This window comes from Phascolarctos cinereus, unplaced genomic scaffold (genome assembly GCF_003287225.1).
Source record: "Phascolarctos cinereus isolate Bilbo 61053 unplaced genomic scaffold, phaCin_HiC Scaffold_5;HRSCAF=322, whole genome shotgun sequence".
Lineage (NCBI taxonomy): Eukaryota > Metazoa > Chordata > Mammalia > Diprotodontia > Phascolarctidae > Phascolarctos > Phascolarctos cinereus.
The window spans coordinates 130,323,026-130,347,866 of record NW_027555958.1 but is presented as its reverse complement, the minus strand read 5'-3'; the positions used below and the strand labels follow the sequence as shown (position 1 = coordinate 130,347,866).

General features: G+C 36.4%; 1 protein-coding gene across 1 annotated transcript in view; it reads left to right on the top strand.

Annotated features, from left to right (window-relative positions):
• The window catches only part of RSPO3 (R-spondin 3), a 104,355-nt gene that overhangs the window by 41,581 nt on the left and 37,933 nt on the right, over positions 1-24,841 (top strand). Inside the window, exons 2-4 of the mRNA XM_020986991.2 lie at positions 898-1,089; positions 4,751-4,897; positions 13,222-13,419. Coding sequence (XP_020842650.1) covers positions 898-1,089; positions 4,751-4,897; positions 13,222-13,419 — 537 coding nt within the window. The remainder of the gene's footprint in view (positions 1-897; positions 1,090-4,750; positions 4,898-13,221; positions 13,420-24,841) is intronic.

The following is a 24,841-nucleotide window of genomic DNA, read 5'->3' as shown; positions in this document are numbered from 1 at the left end:
AAGTGAAAAGTGGGTTAGTGAGAATGTAGTATTAAGGATCCTGGACATTGATTTTGTGAATCCTGAGCGACTGAAAGTATGGTGGTGTTAATCACCTGCCAGCTAAATTATAAAGAAAAATAATGCCCATGATTTAAACACACACACACATACACACACACACATACACACACACGCCTGTGAAAATGCACACAAAACTACAGAAATAAGTCATGTGTTACAATTTTTTCTAGGACACCAGCCACCACAAGGTCAATCTCAAAACTACCAGTGTCTTGCAATTTAACATTTCTACAATTTAGAAACAGGTCAAAGATGGCTTTGAACCTGTTTGAAAGCAATTTTATACATTAAAGACACAGTCATAAAAAAGCTAAATAATTCAGCAAACACTCCAAGTAGCTACTATGTACAGTGCAGCGTGTTGGGTACTGGGTATACAAAGATCAAAAACCAGCGGCTGCCCAAAAGAAGCTTACTGCTCACTCGAGATGAGACAACATGTACACAGAAAAGTAATCACAAAATATAGATGTAACAGGGGCAACTCCATGCAATATTCATGTACACACATATATACACACACATATCCACATACACAAACATATACATATACACACAACATAATTTAAAATATTTTCTGTAGTGCAATAGAACTAGCCATTATGGTGATAAGCAAAAGTATCATGTGGGAGAAGCATTTGAGCTGATCCTTGAAGCAGATTAGAGATTTTAAGAAACGGCAAATCAAGAAAGCAGTCCCCCAAAAGTCCTCTCTTAATTTCAGAACATGTAAAATACAATTTAGGTACTTAGGTATACTCTCCACAAGGTATCAGTTCTCTGCCTACCCCTGGCTCAAGGGTTGTTTTTGTTTTTCTAAATCTATTTCCTCAGTGCATCCTAACATCAGTCAAGGCTGCCAAGGAGGCTGTGCAACATGTTCGGATTACAATGGATGTTTGTCATGTAAGCCCCGGCTATTTTTTGTCCTGGAGAGGAATGGCATGAAGCAGATTGGAGTGTGCCTCTCTTCATGTCCAAGTGGATACTATGGAACACGATCTCCAGATATAAATAAGTGTACAAGTAAGTGCCTCCGGTTCATTTCACCTCAGGGACTCTGTCAAATTGGCAGATTCTCTAACACACTTTTGGCATTAGCATGAAATAAATAACAGTGTTTCTCTGAGAATTAGACCAAGCTCCATTTGCACGTTCCCTTTAGGCTGGGAATCCAACCCAATTCAATGAACATTCGTTTATAGGAATTTTTTCATTGCTTGCTTACATAAACATGTCATTTTTTATAATACTTACAATAATAAAGCAAAATTGATCTGAGTCTATGGTTATTTTTCTTTTAATTCGGTGAACAGTGCCTTGAGCCTCAATTCATCTGTTCTAGTTTTCCTTTACTGCTACAACTCACCACATTTTAAAAGAATTAAAGAATCATGTTCGTTTTCTTGTCTGTTTGTTTTTGCTCCAGGAGGGATTTATGATAAAGTAGTTGGAAATTGTGTTTCTAGACAACAAAATATCATTCTGGTCATTCTGTTCTGTTCTTTCCCCTACAAGTCCCAACCCTCAAGCAGACAAATTTTTCTTTACATTAACAGTATGTGGACCAACAAGTAAATGACTGTTAAGTGTCAAGTTGCTTCTGATTAAATTCTCTACTTACCATCTAGCTCAGATTCTCTTTTTCTCTTGGAGAATGGAACATGCTTCACTTCTTACCCAACCATGCTATAACAAGATCTCTAACCCACAGAATTCATCATTGTTATTTACAACAATAGTGGAAAGGCACCCATAAGAAAGAACTGTTCCATAAACTAGTTATTTGGATTAGTAGAATATAACTAGTTTGAACATAATGAGAGCTATTAAATATAACCTTTAGCCAATACCAACCCTACAGTCTTTGCCAACAACAACAATCCTTTTCACTTTCAGAATTTCATTACATTTCTCCATGTTGTTATTCCCCATTCCCCGGCATGATCTAGAAATCCACCAATATGAGAGAATATATATCTATAATGATCCTGATCTGCTTGTAAGAATGATTTTTAGAGTGCCCATTCTTGGGAGATTTTCAGACCAAAAATGTTTCAAAAAAGTATTATCTCTACGTACTAATCATGAAATATTTTCGGAGAGAAGGGATAGAGAAGTCTAGATGGGTAAGCTGAGCAGTGTAAGCAACTCTTAAGCGAGGAAAATCCTTCTACTAATGTAGAATGGCTAGTGATCAGCAATTCTGAGTCTTAGGTTCCTGGGGAACTAAGAAGTTAAGTGACTTTTCCATGGTCAGACAATATGTGTCAGAAGAGCCTAAATCATCCCAATTCCAAAACACTTATTTTCCACTATTTAACTTTGCTTCTTATTCATATCTAGAATCCATCTTTTTCTTCTAAATGTAAAACTATCATCACCTATAATAATAAAATATATAACGAAATCAATTATAAAGGAATGCTATAGATCTCTTGAAATACTGAGGTAACTGGGCATGGCTTTCTAACATGAAATGTTTTGTTCCCTTTAAAAGCAAAAACAAAAAAATACAAAGGAATGTTAAAAACGAATTAACATTCCACAAATATGAAATAAATTACATTCCTTCTTTATTTTCAGCTTCAGAACAAAATTAATTTATTTCATGTTTGGTTTAGTTTAATTCCTATAGTGACAAATTGTGATACTTAGGGAGAGAGGTAGTGTTTATAAGTGTGTATTTTCAACTCTCCATTTGATAAGTATATGAAATACATAGATAACTCAGCAACTTTCCTTTTTTATTCAGCCATAAATTTCTCAAGAAAGGTGCATGCTGAACTTGAGCTCTTTTGAGTTTAGAGATAAAAATAATTACATGCATGCATTTATGTCTACTGGCATCTTCACTAAAATGTGGCTGAGTTTTTTGTTAACATAAGCACAATGAAACAAGCACTGAGATTTATGTATGCTGAAATGTATTAATTTGTGAAGTTGGGAATATGACTCATTCTGTACTTGTTCTTATTCTTATGAAAGATAAAAATCCCAATATGCTCATTTTATCCAGATAAATAGAATTATAGGTTAATGGATTAAAAATACGAAATATTGAGATCTCACTGTAATACTGCTAAAACAAATGGGAATTCAGAAAGGCAGGATGCTAGAGCAGAAAGTATTGAATCTGGAGTAAAGACTCAATGAATTTCTGTTACTGTTGTTACTAGATTGTGCCCTTTGGCTTATTATTTAGCTTCTCTAAGACTCAGTTTGCTTTTAAGTAAAATATCAATGGGTAGATAGAGTGGTTTCATGGATAGAGAGTTGTCCAGAAGTCAGTTCCAAGTCCTCCTTCTGACACATACAAGCTGAGGGACCACAAGCAACTCACTTAATGATTTAGCATCCTGGGCAACTCTCTAAGACTTAGACTTACAAAGAATTGCTGATTTGTATCCATGGAGGTAGTTTCGCCACTCAGAGCTCCCTACAATAATGAAATCATCAGTCTAGACCAAAGTAAACAAGCACCAAAAAAGAATAAAAGTGGCACTCCCTAGATCATAAGATTGTTGTGTGAATTGTGCTGAAAAGAAAGCCATTTTTATTGTTTGGTTCTGGAACCCATAACTCTTATTTTACACACAGAACTGCTAAAGGGACCTCACTGTGTCATTCTTACATAGGAGTCATTCCTACGCTACAGACCTCAAGAACACTATCATATCAAGGTTCCCATTTATTCCTTTAAAAATTATTGATAACTTTTATTTTATATCACCTTCATTTATGAATATATTCATTCCCCATTTCTTTCCCAGCAAACTATCTTTTTTTTTTTTGGCTAGGCAATGGGGTTAAGTGACTTGCCCAGGGTCACACAGCTAGTGAGTATCATGTGTCTGAGGCCAGCTTTGAACTCAGGTCCTCCTGAATCCAGGGCCGGTGCTCTATTCACTGCGCCACCTAGCTGCCCCCCAGCAAACTATCTCTTGAAGCAAAGAGTAGAAAAGAAAGAAAAAAGAAAAGCAGTTCCCTAAAACTAACCAACATGTCAACCTAGTCTAACAACTCCCAAAGTCCCACCATCTTAGCAAAGAAGGGAGGGAGGTGCATTATCTCATTTCTTCTTCATCTCTCACCTATTTCTACTTAATTCTATGTGGTTGTAGCGTGACACTGCAAAAGTGTGTTGGATTTGAAGACAGAGGACCTGGGTTTGAGTTTCATCTCTGTCATTGGCTGCTGTTTACCTTCAGACAAGTCATTTAACTCTCTGGTTCTGGATTTGTGTAACAATAATATTAAGAGTTTGTACTAAATGACCTTTAAGGTCACTTCCAATTCTAAATCTATGAGCCTCTGTTAAAACGTTTTAACCAACTTCTTAAAATAAATCACAGACAGCCATGTCTCCTGATTTCCCTGCCAATTAAACAACTATGTCTAAAAATCTTCTCTTCCTCATTCACATTCAAAGAAAAAAGATATTTAAGCAAACCAGTAAGTCTGATGTTTGGGGCTACCCTAAAGACAGATACATATGAACTGTGTGACCAGTCTTTTTGATCATATAGAAATCAGTCATTAATTCTGGTCAACATCATTTAGATCTGAAAATATCTGGTTTAGCGTTTACATATAGCTTCAGTTCCTACAATGCAAATTGGACCCATAACAATCCAGTGAGGATAATAAAAACCTAATACAGTTTTTTTTCCCTCTTCTATTTCAGAATGCAAAGCTGACTGTGACACCTGCTTCAACAAAAATTTCTGCACAAAGTGTAAAAATGGATTTTACTTACACCTTGGAAAGTGCCTTGACACCTGCCCTGAAGGGTTGGAAGCCAACAATCACACTATGGAGTGCGCCAGTATTGGTAAGGAGAATCTTAGTAATCAATAAGAAACTCATTAGACCAAAGGCTCTGTCCTCAAGAAGGACTTCAAGTCTTGGTAATAAACAAAGTGAATGGGTAGATAGATAGATAGATGGATAGATGAACATTAAATTTCCTTTTCCACATTCCAATCCCAGAGTATTCCAACCCCAGAGTATGTTGGAATGTGATGTTACATTGAGAGGATCTGTAATGTACATGAAGAGGTCAGTCTATATGTGTTTGTATCCTTTTAAATCATGGTAACATCATGTTGCATTCCTTTTCGTGATGCTCACTCCTTGGATACATTTTATTTAGATTACCCAGGATATTCTTCTGTTCCTTTTACATATTTCAAACAAATCTGCCATGGTATAGTGTCAACAGACAAAAAAATAAAAGCCAGATCTAATCCCATCCCAGTACCAATACAGCTGTTGGTTATTTCTTGGAGCTAAGAGAGGTATGAATTCTGTATTGGGCCAAGCAGTGGTCAGGACCAACCAAAGAGAATAATCAAGATTATTTAGGACAAATGCCCTGGGGAGATGAGTCAGAGGCCATGAATCTAGAACTGACATAGTTCATAATGTTATGATCCTGCCCTCAAACTGCTTTGCTGAAACCTCCAAGTCCCATAAGTTGGTGACTAAAAGAAGGGAGGCTTTAGGATTTACTCACTTTGACAGAATGAGACAGTTCCAGTGTCTGATTAATTACAGGCTGAGCTTCCCAGAGGGAGGGTCCCCAGACAAGCTGTTTGTCTAAATAAGGGATTGCTGTCAGGCCCTATTTTTTTTCTCTCTTTTAAACGATGTGCAGCTACTACTGCCACAAGTTTGGTGAACACTTGGGGAGCAGATGGTGACCCAAATGGGAGAAGGGCATATTAAATCTCAAGATCCCCTGGGCAAGACCTCTAAGAACCTTTGATGCTGAGATGTTACTGACATGCGCACATAAGCATCATCCCAATGCGGTCCATGATAGTCTCCAGGACTCTGCACTGGGGTCCCCCATACTGCTGATTCATTCCATTTTAAAATGCTAGAGGTAATAGAAATAATGCACCTTTTTTTTTAACCATTTCAAGTTTGCTAAGGACCTTTCATTTCAAAATATCTGGAATAGGATAAAATAGATGAAATGTTTGAGATAAGTTAGCTAGCGATCTGCTGGCAAACAAGAATTTCAAAGCCACATATGTTTTATTATAGTTAAAAACCAGCTTTCATCTCTTTCTCTCTAGAAAAAAAGATACACAAAGAGCTAGAAATAGAGGAAAGATACACAGGAAAATAAGTGCTTTTCTTTGTAGGTTCCAGAGGATAATAAATAGAAACAACAATTTTCAAAAGGTGGTAAAGCTAACAAAGATTACCTCAAAATGCCCAGAGCTTGTTAACTTTTTTCTTTTTTTGACTTTCCGTACCTGGAAAAGGGAGACCATTTGGAGAGTTCCTCAGGTGGAGAAGGTCCATCCCTTGAAAGAATGATCTGTTCTCTCAATTGTCTGTTAACATGGTGCCATCTGCCCCAAACGAATCTTTCTCTTCCTTCTTTGACTTTTTGGTCTAAATATTAAATAGTAACAACAAAATAGTAAAATACTTTCATTCCAAGAGGGACTATTTTATTTCTATTTTGCACGGTAGGATTGGCCCTTAGATAAATGATTTGGTGCTGTTCAGCCGGTATTAATTAAAGATACTGTGATCTTTTAAAAATGAGGCAGTGAACTAAAGTCTACTGCCAAATCTGACCCATTTAATGGAAGCTAATTTTGCATGGTCATGTCTGACCTATGACCATAGCAGGGGCAGCAGCATTGAAACTAGGATGCATACCTTGGTCACCTCCTTGGCCTCATTTCACAATATTTACCTCTGATCTGGATCTGATGCCCATTTGATTGACTCAGAAGAGGGGGGCCCAGTTGATTGAGTCTCAACTATAACTTACAACTAGACCTTATCTACAATCCACTACCCAGAAACAGATTACAAGTAAAATATGTCCTGCACTGGAGTTTGGATGTTGTCACATGTCTGTCATGTCCACTCAAGACCTTTCTTTAGGAAGTAAAGTCAGGTAAGATAATTTAGGTAGGTAGCTCTAGTTAGAGATGAAACACTATGCCAAAATCACTTATTCCTCTAATTGCGTGCACAATATGTATTGGCCCTGGAAAAGCACAAACAACACACAGACACCAATACCCATTAATATCTTTGCTCATAAACAATAAAAGGAAGAAGTGTTGAAAGTTTGATGAAAAATGCCTCAGATGCATCATTTCTCCAGCTCTACTTCCTTTCTTTACTCTGCTCACCACCACATCCATTCTAATAAGGCAACTAGGTGGCACTGAGTAAAACATTGGAACTGGACTCAAGAAGACATGAATTCAATTCCTGCCTCAGACACTAGTTGTATGACCATGGGCAAATCATTTAGTAAGCCTCCATTTCCTCATCTATAAAATGGAGAAAATAATAGTACCTATTTGACAACATTGCTGTGAGGATCAAATGAGTTAACTTGGTACAGTGGTCAGTATGATCTGAGCAACATGGTGCAGTGGTCAGTGAGAAGACCCTGCTATTATATTCTGAGAAAAGAGAATGGAAAGAGTATCCCAGGGAGCTCAGACCTTACTATTTCAGGGAGGAAACTCATAACATCTCAATGATTCTAGAACTTTTATTTGTTTTGTCTCTAGAAACCTTTCCATTGCAAAGCACTTTGTAAACTTTAAAGTGCTATATAAATGTTAGCTATTAGCTAGCTACTAATCATATACCAGTTTCCTTTCTACTCCTTGTCTCTCCCTTGGTTTCCACTCTAGCAAAGATGCTCAGGTTACCAGTTTCCACTCAATTTATCTCTGTCCATCAGCCCCAGCACCATGGGATCATCCTAAGAAAATTTTCCAGGCATTATACAAGGTGCTGTCTTGTATCCTCTTTCTACTATACTGATGGACATGGCTTTTGCTGCATTATTCATATTGCCCAGGTCTCATCAGGCATATCAATTCAACCATGAACTTCATTTGAATCATTGAGCTGGACTGTGTGTATTCTTCCTTTCCCTTGTCCAGTTATCCCAATCTCAACTAGCACCCTCTGGGATTTAAGAGAAATCTTAAACAAACTAGAGTTGCTTGGTTTTTTTTAAACTATGCCATTCTTATAATTCAATAAAGAAATCCTTTGTACAACAGCTCTCTTTTGCAATACACAGCCTCTGCTTGAACTCAGTGACAAGAAACTTATTACTTTATGAGGTAGTCAGTCAATCAGTCGATAAACATTTATTAAGTACCTAATATGAGCCAGGTACTGTGCTAAATGCTAGGGATACAAAGAAAGACAAAAGATAGTCTCTACTCTCAAGGACCTCACAGCCTAACGGAGGAGATACCCTGTGCACAGCTATATACAAACAAGCCATATAAAGGATAAAGTGGAAATAATCAACATAGGGAAGGCAGTAGAGTTAAGGAGGTAGTTCATTTTATTGGGGGATATCCCTAATTGTTAGAAAAGTCCATTTATATTGTGCTATCTACCCATAGCTTCTATCCATTAATTCCTCCAGAGTGACGTAAAGCAAATCTACTCTCACTTACACATGATAGTCATTTGATTATCTTAATAGCAGTGATCACATCCTCATTCTAAGTCTTCTCTTTTCCAAACTCTTCTGTTGTTCCCTTCTGGCCACTGTCTAGTTTGTCAATGTATTTCTCAAATTGTCACTCCCAGAATGAGATATGTTATTCTATATGTGCTCTGACCAGTACAGAGTAAAATGGGACTTTTATTGGACTCGGGCACCATATAGCTATTAAAATATTACTAAGTCACCTACTTTTTAAAAGCAACTGTATCAGAATAGTGATTCGTATAGAGGAGCTAAGTGGCCCAGTATTGGACTTGAAGTCAGAAAGACCCAAGTTCAAATCTTGCCTCAGATACTAACTGGCTATGGACTCTGGACAAGTCACTTAATCTCTCTCAGTCTCAGTTTCCTCATCTGTAAAATGAGGGTAATACACCACTCAGAATTGTTTCAAGGACAAAAGGAGATGGCATATATAAAGCTCTTTGTAAATTTTGAAGCACTATGTAAATACTAGTTATTATGATAATTATTGAGCTTGTAGTCAACTGTAACACCATGAATTGCTCTCAAGCCAGATTTCCCCTCCATTTCTCACTTCTGTAGTTGATTCTTTTATTTTTAAACCTAAATCTTGGACTTCACGTTTATCCTAGTTTAATTTTAGTCTGTTTGTTTGGAGCCATCTTAGAGTATCCATATCTTTTAAAATCTTGATTCCGTTGTCTGACATGTTAGCTATCCCTTCCAATTTCATGTCATCTAAAAATTTGTTAAGCATGCCATACATGTCACTTAACCTTTGTCTGTCTCAGTTTCCTCATCTGTAAAATGGGAATAATAATAATAATATCTATATCCCAGGGTTGCCAAGGTACAAATTAGATAATATATGTAAAACTCTTCTCATACTTCAAAGCGTTATATAAATATTATTTGTTATTATTTTCAATAAATAATATTCAGTATTACTATCATTATCATTGTCATCAATTATCCGTCTAGGCCACTAATAAAAATGTTGAGTAACATAGGACCAAGTAAAGACCCCTGAATCATATCAGTAAAGATTTTCTTTGAAATTTCTATTCATTCATTAAACAGCACTGTTGGAATCCAGTCCGTATTTATGCAGGTTGTAGCCACGATATCTATGGCACAGTCCTGAGTTGTTACTCTAATTAACCTATTGAGAAAAATGAAGTAGGTTTAGAATCATTTATTCTAGTCTTAGTGTGCTCAAGTTGACTCAGTGATCACTATTTTATCAGTTTTCACCAACTATTTGTTTAATTATAGGTTCTGAAGTTTTGCTGATTATTGATTTGAAATTTAATAGTTTCCCAAAATGCATCTTTTTCTTTTTTTTTTTGAAAAGCTGAATAATGTTTAGTCTTTTTCCTTCTTCTGGCACCCCTCCCATTCTCTATGATTTCTCAGAGGTTGTTGACAATGGTTCCACAATCACTCCTACAAGTTTTTTCAGTACCCTGGGATTTTATTTGTACAGCTCTGGAAACATGAGCTCATTTAAAATGGCCATGTGCGCTTACTATCTTCTCTCCTATTTGGGAATTCAATTCACTCTTGACAATACGAAGATTATTTCTGGCAGAGCAAAAGAAACAGACTAGAAGCTGAGGAGTTCTGCTCTGTCATCTTCCCCGAACAACTGACCTTTCCCTTCCTTGTTTGACTTTTCACTCTAAATATTAAATAATAAGAACTATGACAAACACCCTTTCAATATTTGAGTTCATTCTAGTCTTTGTTTTTCCTGACATTACTATAGTGGATTTGCATCACTGTTTTATGTTCATCATGGCCTCCTTCAGTCTTTTCTACGTGTCTCTTCAAAATGTGAGCTCCTAAGATACGTCTTCCTCTGTAACCAGATGATTCCCCATTCTCTTGACAACTAAGAGCATTCAAGATTGTATAGTCATAATTTCATTTATTGGAGCTTACCATTTCTCTTGAGCTATGTTTCTTTTGGCTTCTCTAAATATAGTGTCATAGTTATTTTAAGTTTATTTTCTTGTGAGAAATCTTTTCATTAAGTGTAGGATATATTCAGACTATGTCCTAAATCTCCTTCTTTTATAAAAATAAACTCTTGGATGATATTTTTCACATCCTTTGGGGGTTCCCATTTCTCCTACATTACTAGCCAATTATTACTTGTTGGTCAGAACTGAGTCCCCTTAATTTGACACAAAATCAGTTTGATTTCATTCCATCTTAAATCAAGAGTAGGTTTTTCTTTCACCTTTGTTGCTGTAGCTATTATGAGAAGATTTTGGAAAGTGGGTTGTAGTAGCTGTTGTTTATCTATTAAAAATTAAATGCATGAGGCAGCATGGGATATGGAATTGAATATGGGGTTGTAACCCACAATTTAAGAAATGCTGAAGGGGTCATGTATGGGAAAAGTTTAAGGAGCCCTGGAATGGAGTACTAAATTGATTGTTAGGAAGTCACAGGTTCAAATCTCACCCTCAGCAAGTCACTTAACTTTTCTGAGCCTGTTTTTTCATCTATAAAATGGGAATAATACCAGATTAATTGGATTATGCATATTTTGCAAGCCTTGGAGTGCTATGTAATATAAACTATTATCATCATCATTTTTATCATTATATTATCTCAATCTTCTCATTTTGTTCAATTGAATTCAGATAGAAATGGAGACAAGTTGTTCTTCTGCCATTAGTGCAATGACTAGCACATAATACATTTTCAATAGATGCTTGTTGATGGAATGATTAATGCTTTTACATTTAATGTTCCTTGGGCCACTCTGCAGGTGGATGAAATTCATGACTTTTGCATTTATTATCATAATTATTATCATCACATTCAATCAACAAACATTAATTAAGCACCTACCATGTGCCAGGAACTGTGCCATGTACTAACAATACAAAAAAAGGCAAAAGACAGCCCTTAACCTCAAAGAACTTGCAACATTATGGAGATGGAAAATGTACACTTAACTAGAAAAAGGAAATCGCGTTATTTTTTCAATAGGTAGGAATCACTGGACTTTAGACCTAGAAGTGACCTTGAAAGTAATCTTGTCCAATCTCCCATTTTATAGATGAAGAAACTGAGGCCTATCAAGGTGAAGTGACATAATTTGATAAATAGAAGGAGGGAAAAGATGAGGAGGAGGAAGTAAAAGTTGAAGATGATTCTAAAACAAGTTGAATGCATCTCTTTAATGGTCTTCAGAGATTATATTTACTTGACTATCCACTTTCATTTACTCTCTTGATGCATTTAGAGGTCTGAAAAGTGGCTGCAAAAAAAAGCACATGAAAAATGTATCATGCATTGAATTTAAATTCCTAGGAACTTTTAAGAGCCATAGTCTTCTTGAGGTTATTATGAGGGATGGCAATCTGCTCAGCAGTAAGGATTTATTACGACAGGAGGCAATGAGAGAGAGGTTACTGGCAAAGCCTCGTGGTGGGAGGAATAGTTGATACAGTCAGAAAGAGTTAATATCCTGGGTTGCCCCAGGTGTTGTAAGTTAAAGTTTTATATGTAGATAGAGAGAAAATGTCTTCTGCCAGATGTTCCTCTTCATCAATAGGACACAAATCTCCTTCTGTAAGAGCTGAAATGGGATACAACTGAGAAGAAGCAACTGATGTTTTGCAAAGGGAGGTGACAGACTCAATAGAACTTTTAGGAGCTCCTCCCAGAGGTGATCCAGATTCATTTCAGTAACAGGGCTCAAGCACCCAGCAGGTTCTTAGTGGCTTGGTCAACTGAAGCTGGCCCCAGGAGAAGAAAACCTGCCAGGCAAGCATGAATATGACAGAGAGACGGATCAACAGGATGGGAGGGAGAGACAGGCAGAGAGGAGTCACAGTGACCTGCGTTCTGACACATACTTGTGACCCTGGGCAAGTTACTTAAAGTCTCCCTGTCTCAGGCAGCTTTTGAAGGCTATAAGCTTCTGAGAAGATACTGGCTGACTTGCCTTCATAGAGGGAGTTTCATCAGCAAGTTTTCTATGCCAATGAAATCACAAGTCTGCTTAGATATATAGATAGAGATATACACATGTATGTGTCCCGTGTTGTGTATATACACATATGTACATCTATATATGTGTTTGTATATGTGCATGTATGTGCATTGTATGTGTGTACATCCATAGTGCATTATATACATATATTTCTAAATACATCTATACATATATGCACATGTATGTATGCAGATGTGTGTGTTTTGTGCATATACATATCACTTAAAGTGCAGACCTATATGCACATGCATGTGTATATTTGGTTATTCATTCCTTCATTGTTTGTTTGTTTATTTAATCAGGGAATGATTTGTAGAGAATGAAACTCCCTCTATCTGTGCCAGTCAGCACTTTCACTGCAGTTTATAGTCTTTAATATACATACATACACACACACACACACACATATATACACATACACATATACATATACACATACTTATACATGTCTTCCACTTCTTGTCTTTCTTCATCCTGCCACCCTCACCTTTATTTTTTCTTATTTACTCCAAGTCATCCTACCTAACTTCAAGTTTGAAGGAGTTTTCCTTTCGAAGTCCTGATGAATAAAGATTAAAAACAACCTGTCCATTTACTTACTACTAATAAAAATGGTTATTAGCCAACTCAGGATGTTTCTATTATTCCGTTACAGTGCACTGTGAAGCTAGCGAGTGGAGTCCATGGAGCCCATGTACGAAAAAAGGAAAAACATGTGGTTTCAAAAGAGGGACCGAAATACGGGTCAGAGAAATCATACAACATCCTTCTGCAAAGGGCAACCTATGTCCATCCACGAGCGAGACAAGAAAGTGTGTGGTGCAAAGAAAGAAGTGTCCAAAGGGAGAACGAGGTACAACAATAGACGTTAAACACATTGTTTGTGTTTTCAGCTCTCATAATTTGACACAGGATGAGCACTGCCAAAATTGTCTCACATATCTGTCACTTTGACAGCAATAACTCTCCATCAACCCCTACCTACAGCATGGTAGACACTCAAGACTTGAAAAGGATTCTTACATTTGTAGATTGTATTTGTTATAAGAAGGAAGGAGGGAGGTGTGCTAGATAGCCTGCCTGGGAACTAGGAAGGCCAGGGTTCAAGTCCTGACACATATGGTTGTGTGGTCCTGGGCAAGTTATTTAATTTCCCAGTGACCTGGGCAGTTCTCTAAGACTATAAGTTACAAATGAGTTTGCCAATCTGCAATTTGTGCAAGGAATTATATCACTCAGAGTTCCTATTTACAAAGGAAACTAGGTGGCACAGTAGGAGTGCTGGGCCTGGAGTCAGGAAGATCTGAATTCAACTCTAGCCTCAGATACTTACTGGATCTGTGACCCTTAATTTTTGTCTGACTTGGCTCCCTCAACTGTGAAATGAGGACAATAATATCACCTGTCTTATTGTGAGGGACAAATGAAATATTATTTATAAAGCGCTTAGCACATAGTAGATACTTAATAGATGTCTGTTTCCTTCCTTCCTTTTCTACACCAATGAAATCACAGATCTGCTCTTCCCAAAAATCTTCACAGAGTTTCACAAGAAGCTTTCTTTTAATATCACTTTTGTATGATGCTGCTACACATACCTAATGTTCTTGGGATGCAAGAATAAGATGTTTTACATGTAGAACTCACATAAGGTAACCATTGACAACATTCCTTTAAAAGAAGAGCTGAAGCTCTGGACCTCTAGCTAATATGGGAATTGCATTCTCACTACTTGGGTTATATTACACGGGCTTTCTTAAAATAATGTTTATTTTCTTCCCCAATTATATTGTTAAAACAATTTTTGGCATTTTTTAAAATTTTAAGTTTCAAATTCCATCCTTTCCTTTCTCCCTCCCTTATCCCCTCCAAAACATTAAGCAAGCCGATATAAGTTATACTTGCGCAATCATGTAAAACATTTCCATATTAGTAATTTTGCACAAGAAGACTTGAACAAAAAAAAAGGAAAGGAAGAAAGAAAGTGAAAAATACTATGTTTGACTCAGTATTCAGACAATGTCAGTTCTTTCTCTGGAAGTGGATAGCACACTGTGTCATGAGTCCTTTGGGATTGTCTTGGACCATTGCATTGCTGAGAATAGCTAAATTAAACCATTTACATGCACTAGCGACTAGAAAGCCATCTATCCAGTGATGACAAAGGTGAACAGACACCCGCAACTCTCTTCTGCTTCCCCATGTTGCCTACAGACAGAAACAGAGAACATTGCAAACTGATTAATTAAAAATTATTTACAAAACACTGTGAAGTTTTTGCAAAGATACTTTGTATTTTTAAAATAATAACTATATGTAAAAGAAGGATCCTCACATGGAGTGAGTACCATATGAATGCAATGAGGAGCAGTCTAATATCGACAAAGCTAAGTATAGGCTGTAGGGTCAATAGGGGGCACTTGAATGTAATCCACAACAACCCCCATTCATCTTCATTTTTAGGCTTGTTTCCTTGCTAAGTTTCTCTCTGGGTTCATAAGTTGTCTAAAGAGAGTGTGAGCATGTTCAATTTTATCCAAAATGCCAAAAATTTCTCTCTAATCAGCTCTCCCTTACCCCAGTCCAATCTAAGAAAAATCTCTTCTCTTTTCTGTTAGCTTCATTTTTCTCAATCTCAAGTCTTATAAGCTAGGATATATGGACTTTAATAGCATTACCAAAAAGCATTTAAAAAAAAAAAAGGTCAGAGCATTCCCTTTCAGGGAATCGGACAGTAACTGTGCTGTGGGCTGGACTTTGTTCTCAACAACTATTGTAGATGCAGTTGTCCATGTTCTTCATCTTGTCAGTCCCTTGCTTCCTCCCCTAGTCTACTCTTTCTAGACAAGGATCTCAATTGAACCTAATCTTGCCTCATTGTTCTCTGCAATTAATGTTAAGAGGGTCAGCATGCCCATGACAAACTCTTCACAGGTTTGGCAAACCACGGAAAGGCTTGAGCACAGTCATATTTCCTACTTGCCTAAGCATCCCAGTGATTTTTCCCCAAAAGTTAAGGTCCTCAGGCTCTTCTCTCTACCTGCATACCATCTGGCAAGTGGTCTTACAATGGTGTCTTAGTGACAACATCTCTGGAGGATAGGATCACATATTCAAAATAACCAGTTACTTCAATATTTCATGAATATGATTAAAAAATAAACATAACCTCAGATCATTTCCTTGTATTAGTATGATAATATTAAACTATTCTATATCAGCATCAGATTCTTATGCCTCACAGCACTGTAGAAGAAACAGGCTATTCCATATGATTTAGTCTGAGAAATCTCTGGTTTGGAAAGGCTGAAGTCTTGATCTTTAACAATATTTTTTAAAATTTCCCCCTAAAGAATGACACATGGAGACTGTGACACCATTGTCATTGATGATTATCCAATGAAATTTCAGAACATTAATTTAAATAACTGTTGCTGATTTCTATGTATGTATCTACATATCTAGGCAGTCTGCAAAGATGGAATTTAAGCTAACAAACTTTATTTTTACAATATATTCCATAGATCTGTCTATTGATTCCATAGGCCCTTTAACTGTGCTTAGAGAGGAGGTGCTGGATTAGTTTGAAGGTACAAAAGGCCTTATGATACAAAATAAAAGGATTCTGGCAGCATTGGAGTTCTTGAAGCTTTCTGTTAGTCATTTTGTAATTAAGTGGTTATTCCTGTAAGGTCTCGAAGCCACTGGATTTTTGAGTGGATTTTAGAGATTTACAAAAATAAAAAAAAAGTTTTAAATAAAATTTAGTTGAAGGAATGAAAGTTGGCTAATGTGATGGGCCTTTCTGGCACTTGTTACCAGTTAATTAAAAACATCTCAGATTTAAGAAGTGGGATTTGGCAATCAAACATTTCATCACTCCAGTTGCTGGCACTTTCCCATTAATGTTATATTTACTTGTGTTGACTAAAATGAATTACAGGTGCTTTTATTCATTTTAATCTTTCCACAAATATACTAGGTTAATCAGCATTTAATATCATTTGCTTTTTATGATATAAGGTCAATAAAGTATCTGTAGGATAGTCAAAATCAATTGCTATTTATGTCTTTTCATTGGGGTGAGAATGTTGGTCTACAAAAATACATCTTGCTAACATTTAGTTGACTTAAATATCCATGTTATACATAAATATATTATGTAAATATATAAGTATATTTATATAATATTATATGTATACTCTTAAAACTAGTGATTAATGAAATAAACAATCCCATAAAATAGTAGTCCATGGCTGTGATGTGAGATTAGATACTGGTTAATAGAGATTGATTAATAGTTTCTTTCCATTCACCCCTGCCCTCTCTCTTTTTCCCTCTCCCTAACTCTTTCCCTTGGTTAAGCATAACATTTGGGGATCTTTAACACTGAAGAGACAGAAATATAAAGCTAAAAATCTGATGATAAAATTTTGTGTGAGGTTGTCATCATCCTATTGCAGTGGTAATTTAGCAACCAGGAAATGTGGTGATTTTTTTCCCAAACAAAATTCCAGTTATTTCAACTCTGTATTTCTTCATTCACCCATTGTATACCTGCTTTTCTGTATCTGAATCCCCTCACCTACCTACTACTTTTCACAGAATCAAGGATAGAAGGGTAGTTCAGAGGTCACTCAAATCTTCCTCCCTTCTCACCTATCCTCTATTCCCCTCCGCAATACATTCCAGAGTTTAAAAATCAGTCTACAATTCTCTTAATAGCAACTTATCAAATATTATTTTTTAAACTTATATATACCTACCAGCAAGGCCATTATAGCTTGGAGGTCCCAGTAACACATACATCAGAGTATAATGTTAACTTTTACACAGAACATATCACTGTGAGCTTGCATTTTTTTTTGATGAAACTGAAAGACTTAGTTACTGCCATCAACTAATTTGTGATCTCAGAAATAAGAGACACATGCAGAAAAAAAAGATGCATTGGCAAATCAAATGAAATATTTCCCTCCTCTGATTCTATCTCATTAAAAATAGAATTTGTCTAGGCAAATTATCTTTTGTTTTAGTAGTGGTATGGACATTAGAAAAAATATAAAGCATCTGCATTAGAAGCACCTTAAATTTGTGATAAAAAAGCTTGCCTCAGAGTCAAGAAGACCTGTGTTCAAGTGTTACCTCTGACACACACACTGGCTATGTGATCCTGGGACCATCCCTTAACTCCTCAGTGGCCTCATGCAACTCTCTGAGACCAAAATTGCAAAGTAGGTGCCAATCTGCATAAGTAGAAGGAGTTCCCATACTGTAAGTTTCCTATACCAACTAAATCCAATGTCCCATCCAAAACCAAACAAACAAATATTAACTGCAAAGAAAAGAATAATATCAGATGGGATAGATATGGTTGTATCTGCCACCAAAGCAGGTCTTTACATACTTGAAGGAGACTCCTTAGGATCCATGAAATTCTAAGAGTTCAGGAAATACTAAAGCCATGTTTATGGCTGAGGAAGAAGATGAGGAGGAAGCTTACAAAATTTATCTGAGGGAAATTAAATTTCAATGTACATCACTGAACGAGGCATAAGAAGTTATTTAATGATACACAGAAAAGGTAGACAATTTATACAAGGAAGACATGAAGATCATAGGCATGACGCTATCAGCTTTGTTCTTCTTACTAATTACCATATGTCAAAAACAAAACAAAGCACTAGAACCTAAAAATGTACCATCAAATGAATATAAGGAATGTAAAGAATAAAAATAATGTGGTAGAGATGGGCCATATTGTTCAAACATGAAGTAGTTTCCTTCTATTTACATAGTACTTTGGAAAAGTAGATTGTAAAAATTCAGTGTATCTCTATCCTATCCCTGTCTAGAATATTTCCATCAAAAGATTCTCAGTGAGATAAATATAATAGTTTGGTCTCCAAGCTAAATCTGATTTCCTGTCTGAGACTTCTGTACTTCCTATTTATTCATTGACCATTTGGGATTATTGCTCTTAGTTTGATATGAGATTTAGTCTTATATCAGAATTTGCTTTCCCCGGGGTTATCTTTAATAAAAAAAAAAGTTTCATTATATTACTTCTCAGCTGCTTGCAGCTGTTTCCATCCAGAGCCTATCCCTATTGAATAATACTTCTGTAATGTCTAAAATGAACCTTGGGAAAGTACCATATAATCTGAAGAATTGTAAAGGCTAAAATCAAAACACAAAATCATCATCAACTTATTTTCATCATGTACTAAATAGGTAGCTGGTATTTTTCTAGGCCTTTCTTTCCTTCCTTCTTCCTTTCTTTTTAAAAGCCTAGGTCTCCTTATTTCACCCAGGGTGAAAGTACAGGGGTTACTCATAGGCCCAGATCCATTCTGATTGCCCTATCACTATGGAGTTTTAATCTGCTCCATTTCAAATGTGGGCTAGTTCACCCCTCTTTAAATAACTTGGTGACCCTCCCCCATTCCAAGGTGCTGACCATATTAATGCCCAATTTAACGTGGACACCTGATCAGTTTAGGCCACTGCAGCTTGGAAATACAAACTCAAGAGATCCATCAGCTTTGACTTCCAGGTAGATAGGATTACAAATAGGCGCCACCATGCTGGGCCATGTTTCTAGGCTCTATGGAGTTTAGAATTTCAAAATACAGAAATGTGATCCAATCCAGAATGAACCAAAATTAAGGAGGTAGGAGGTGGGGGAATAGGCTGATATAGAATCAAATCAGAGAAAGGGAGACAGACAGAGACAGAGATGCAAACAAACAGCTGCATATTGTATAGGAAAAGAAACTTAACAAACACGTTTATTCACATTTCTGATAAGTTCAGAATAGTTTGACGAATGAGATAAATTTTGAATGAATTTCTAATGACTGAATGGTAGGCTATTTGTCAATCTGAGGGAGGGAGCTATTATAATATAAAGGTCAGGAATGGATCTTAGAATAATAGCACATGTGTATATAGTACCTTTTCATTTACAAGGTGCTTTACAATTTACAAAGTGCTTTCTCCACATTAGGACTATGGATAAGGTAGAACAGGTATTATTGTTCACATTTTAAGGAAAAAACTGAGGCTAAAAGAGGCTAAATCAATTGCCCAATAGTCCCATGGCCTGTGAGGAACAGGCAGGACTCAAAGCAAAGTCTCCTGATTCCAAATCCAATTTTTTCCCCCCTACATCATATTGCCCCTCAGAAACTTGAGCCTGACTTATGAGCTGCCAAGAGCAGGGTTCAGACCAAGGACCTTTAGTCAAATGTTCTTCCAAGTAAGTATTGTCAAAGAAAAGGATCAAATCCTAGGAGAGCAGGGATCGTTGTCTTGTTTTCATTTGGTGAGTGAGTAAAGGCTGAAAAGGAGCACAGGGGAAGGACTACTCTTTCTCCTGAAGTGGAATGGAAAAGTAGAGAAGAAAAAAATTTTTAATTATAAAATAATTAAAATATTAAAGGTATCATTCTCATTCTGAGGGCAGAAAAAATAAATGTGGAAAATGTAAAGAACGTACAACTTCTTTATATTTATTTGTGTGTTGTCAGGAACTTTTTTTAATTGATAAAAAATGTTTAACAAATAATGTTATCACTTATAACAGAGGTCTTGTTCCTAATTTCCAAAATAATTTTCTTCATAATCAGCAATTTGGAATCTCCCTCCAAACAATAATAAATGTAAAATTCAGTTGAAAGAGACTCTATTTTTGGCCACCATACCAGGAGAACTTGAATATGATACAGGTCAATTCATTCCCCCCCCCAAAAAAAAACTACATAGAGTAAAACCCCATTCAGCTTTATATACAGCCCAAATCTTATAGGTTATTCCATGAAGTACATATTAGGCTTCTATTCCAAAACCAGAATAATAAGAAGGCAAAGTATGATGAAAGATGGAATGGGGACAAGAGTGCGACTAGAAAACATATTCCACAACAATGAGTGTTTGCTCACCTTCCACCATCCCCACTCCCACATCTAAAGCTAAGTCTATTCCTATATATTCAGAGTGAGTGTTTAGGGCCAAGGCAATCTGAGTGTGCTATTGCTCAGAGCCAGAATATAATCCCTAGGTAAATCTAGATTATACAAAATAGGCTTGTGCTGGGACAATCTTTGGTGAAGAGAAATGTGCAAAAGTGAAGCAAAAGTGACTCTATTTTTTTGTATCTAGACATAGCCTGAGGATGAATGCAAAAAATTGCATTTATTGTAGCATTTTTGTTGTTCAGTTGTTTTTCAGTGTTGTCCACTGCTTCACGACCTCAGTTGGGGATTTCTTGGCAAAGATACTGAAGTGATTTGCCATTTCCTTCTCCAGCTCATTTGATAGATGAAGGAACTGAGGCAAACAGGGCTAAGTAACTTACGCTGGCAACACAGTTAGTAAATATCTTAGGCTGATTTTGAACTTAGGAGGATGAGTCTTTCTGACTCCAGACCTGGTGCTCTATCCACTGATAGAGCTGCCATAGTAGAGTTCCATGGGGTTGCCTTTTGTGTGATACCTTCATTGTATCAATACATACCCTATGGAACCTACCAGGCAGTTGTCAATATAATGAATACCATGATACCCATATTATCTGAAACACCATTTTCATCCTATTCTCAAAGTAATAAGCAGTAGTATGTCCTACTTAGATCCTGGGTGTAGTTGGTAGTTTTTGTTCATTTGTTTGTCAGCAGGAAGAATGTGATGGTTACACTCTGGCCATGTGGGAGGCTACTACTATTTAATTTGACAATTTCATTAGGAACAGAATCAAAACCTTTGATTAAAAAAACAAGTCAAGGTATTTATACGGTGAAAAAGTGGGTCAACCAGCTAATGTCCGCCAACAGTCAGCTTATTAGTAGAATGCCTGTGTTGATGTTTCTGCTTTCATGCTCATGGTATATTCATTTAACTGGCAGCTTGCATCTTCATTAGGGCCAGTTAGCACATAACAATTATATTTGTTTAAGCTGAGAAAATTGTAAATTGTGTTTATCATTCTGAAGGTTAATAAATGTGTTTTATTTTTTGGCCGCCATTTTGATGGTAAGATATGTTTGAGAAATGGGACAGGTATAATAAACTAACTGACCCATTTGAGGATTGACCCACAACCTTGGCTTCATTTGTAGCATGCTCAATCGACAAATTCTCTTTCCATGAAATAATATTTCAAAAAGGCAACCTGGACAGTATCAACATTAATTGGAATTCTCTATCTCCCTCTGTAAAAATTCAGAAAAAGGATTCCTTGGCCTTCACCAATTAAAAAAAAATCTCCAGCAGAGATGGTTTTCTTTATTTCATACTTCCTCTTTCTCGTTCTTCAGAGTAATGAAGGGGCCACTTAAGACTCACTGTCATGTCAGAAAACCCTCCTTTATACTTTAAACATTCTAAAGTCCTTGAGACAAAATAACTACTATATTCTAGGATAAGGTTGTTGAGTTCCTTTCCTCTAACCTCTCACTTGCCAGCTATTGAAGCACCAGATTTCAAAGAAAAATAACCAGTTTTCCCTAGACTTTCCAGTATGTCCTATCTAGACAACTAAAATAATAATCATAACTCTCATTTGTAGTTATTTATAATGTATAGAGTATTTTCTTCACAATAATCCTAGGAAAGTGAGACTTAGCAAGCTTAAGTGGCTTCCCCACATGTTAAGTAAGTAGCTGAACTCAGATTTGAAATTATGTATCCTGGCTACAATTTATTTCTATTAAATGAACGATTTCTTTGTGACATCACAAGAACAGAGAAATTATCTTAACAAATTCTGAAGTGTTTAAGTATCAGAGAGGTAACTTAAAATTTTCATTTGATAAATATGGACTTTACTCTCCAGTGGTTAATACTTGTGGGTTCTGCTCAAACCCATGCATGTAAAACAATAGGATACATATTACAAGTGCCATAGGCAGGCTAAAATGGCTCCCATACTTGTACATGGAAGAACAGAATTCAACATTATCTTCTTCAGAGCCCCTTAATCCATCCTATTCTACCCTACTTACCCATTTTACCTTGAATTCCCATTTTCTTTCATTTTAAAATTTCATTTCATTCTCATTCTATTACCTCAAAACTTTTTTTTCCTTTAAATTCTCCTCTTCTGGTATACTATTTCAAAAATGCCCTTCCTTTACCTTGCTAATTCTCTAATCTAACCATTTAAAGACATAGCAATCAATCGCCAATACACACAACTTTAGATGGCAATGTGTTCATGTATACCTAACATACATATACATCAGAGCTATAACTAGGATAAGGCAACTGAGGCTTTGCCTAAAGGGATCAAAATTTAGAGAGGTGCTGGCAACACTTCCAGTCCTTCAGATTCATAGAAGCAACTGAGTTTCATAGAGGATTAGCAAGAATAACTAGTTAAAAAAAGAAGTTACCAGATGGTCACAATCCAGATAAGCTCCTTTCCAGTCTGACCCCCATCCTATTTCCCCATCCCAGCAATAAAGCCTCCATAGCACCAGCTTGTGCTTGTGGTATCTTAATCTCTGCCACTCCCCACCCCAAATACCACTTGCCCTAGGCATTAAACTTTCTAGCTGTGTCTCTGCTATATATTTAGGATGTACTCAAGTACATCCACCTGTATATGCATATGTGAGTATATATCTGTATATATGTATGTATATGTGTGTATGTATGCATTTACATACACCCATTTTACAAAATTCTGCTGGATTTAATTTCTCACCAATCTTGTTGGAAGCAAAAGTATAACCTGACAACCATCAAAGAAAAGATAAAATTAAAATTATTTTAAACATACTGATCTGTCTATTTTGGTGTGTTATCTATACAATTTAGCCAGGATGCTCATCTTTGGCACAATACATAGGATATTTTTCATTTAAATTAACCTTCCTCATGGTTTTTGAATTCTAGTAAAAATGTCTTCCTTCACTAGAATGTGGCTAGTGGATAAAATGGTTTCAAAAACAATAGAGAATCCTTTACTCTCCCTAATCCTCATAGATATGGTGATGAAAGGAACTGTAAACAAGACTGATACATGTACAAGTCAAGACATGCCCATTCTGGTTCAATAGCAGCTGTGTGAGTGTGTTCCCTCTGAGAGACACCACTGTGGTTAATGACCTCTTACTTGATTACCCACCAGACCACTGAGACTTCAAATTTAACTCAAAGCTAATTACTGCATCCTCATGTTTACATTTTACATACGCTGCTGGGTCATAACTTCAGCTTCTGAGAGCCTGGGCTCCATAATTGAGGAATCTGTCTTGTGAAGGATTGTTCTGTTTATTTGTTGTTCCTTTCTTCCAAAAAAGCCTGCAGGCCCTAAATCTGCAAGAGATCTGATTGGGTGAAAAGCTCCTGAACAGAGTGAATAATTACCATTTTGTACATCACAACACAGTCCAGTGACATGAATGCTTCCTCTGGAGTTAGAGGACCTGGCTTTGAATCCTGGCTCTATCATTTACTGTCTGTGTGACCTTGGACAAATTATTGAATTCTTTAAGCCTCAGTTTCCTCATCTGTCAAAAAGGTGTTAGACTAAATAATATAGTCTCCTTTTTCCAAGTAAAATAATCATTAGTCTTAGCTTTCTCAACATCACATTGCCCTGTCATTTGGTCCACTTACTCTTTACTTTTGATGGATATTTCACACAGATAAAAAACCAAATTACTATAATAAGTAAATTATCCTTATAGTAATCATTCTTGGTGATGGTGGTGGTGGTGGTGGTGGAGGTGATGATGATGATGATGATGATGATGATGATGATGATGAAATATCATATAGATACCCTATCTGCTATGGAGTTGCATTTTATGTTTTCAGTGAGCCTACAGAAGATGAGTTTACATCCTGAGTTAGTGAACAAGCATTTATTAAGTGCTTATTTTACATCCAACACTGTGCTAAGCACTACGAATACAAAGAAAAGCAAAAAACCAGTCCCTACACTCAAGAAATTCCCATTCTAATGGTGGAGACAACATATTAATAATTCGATACACGTAAGATACATTCAAAATACATGGTAAATAATCTCAGAAGGGAAGGCACTTATAACTGAAGGGGAATGGGAAGGAGAGAGAATAGAAATGTCTCCAGCAGAAGATGCCATTTTGGCTCTCTCAATAGAAGACCCTTAGCAAGTCCCTTAATCTCTGAGTACCCCTACACCAATCTTTAATCAATCAATCATTCTGCATTGGTAAAAGAAGTTCATTCACAAGGAGGTCCATACACCAATGAAATCATAAGTCTTGTTGAGATAGACAGAT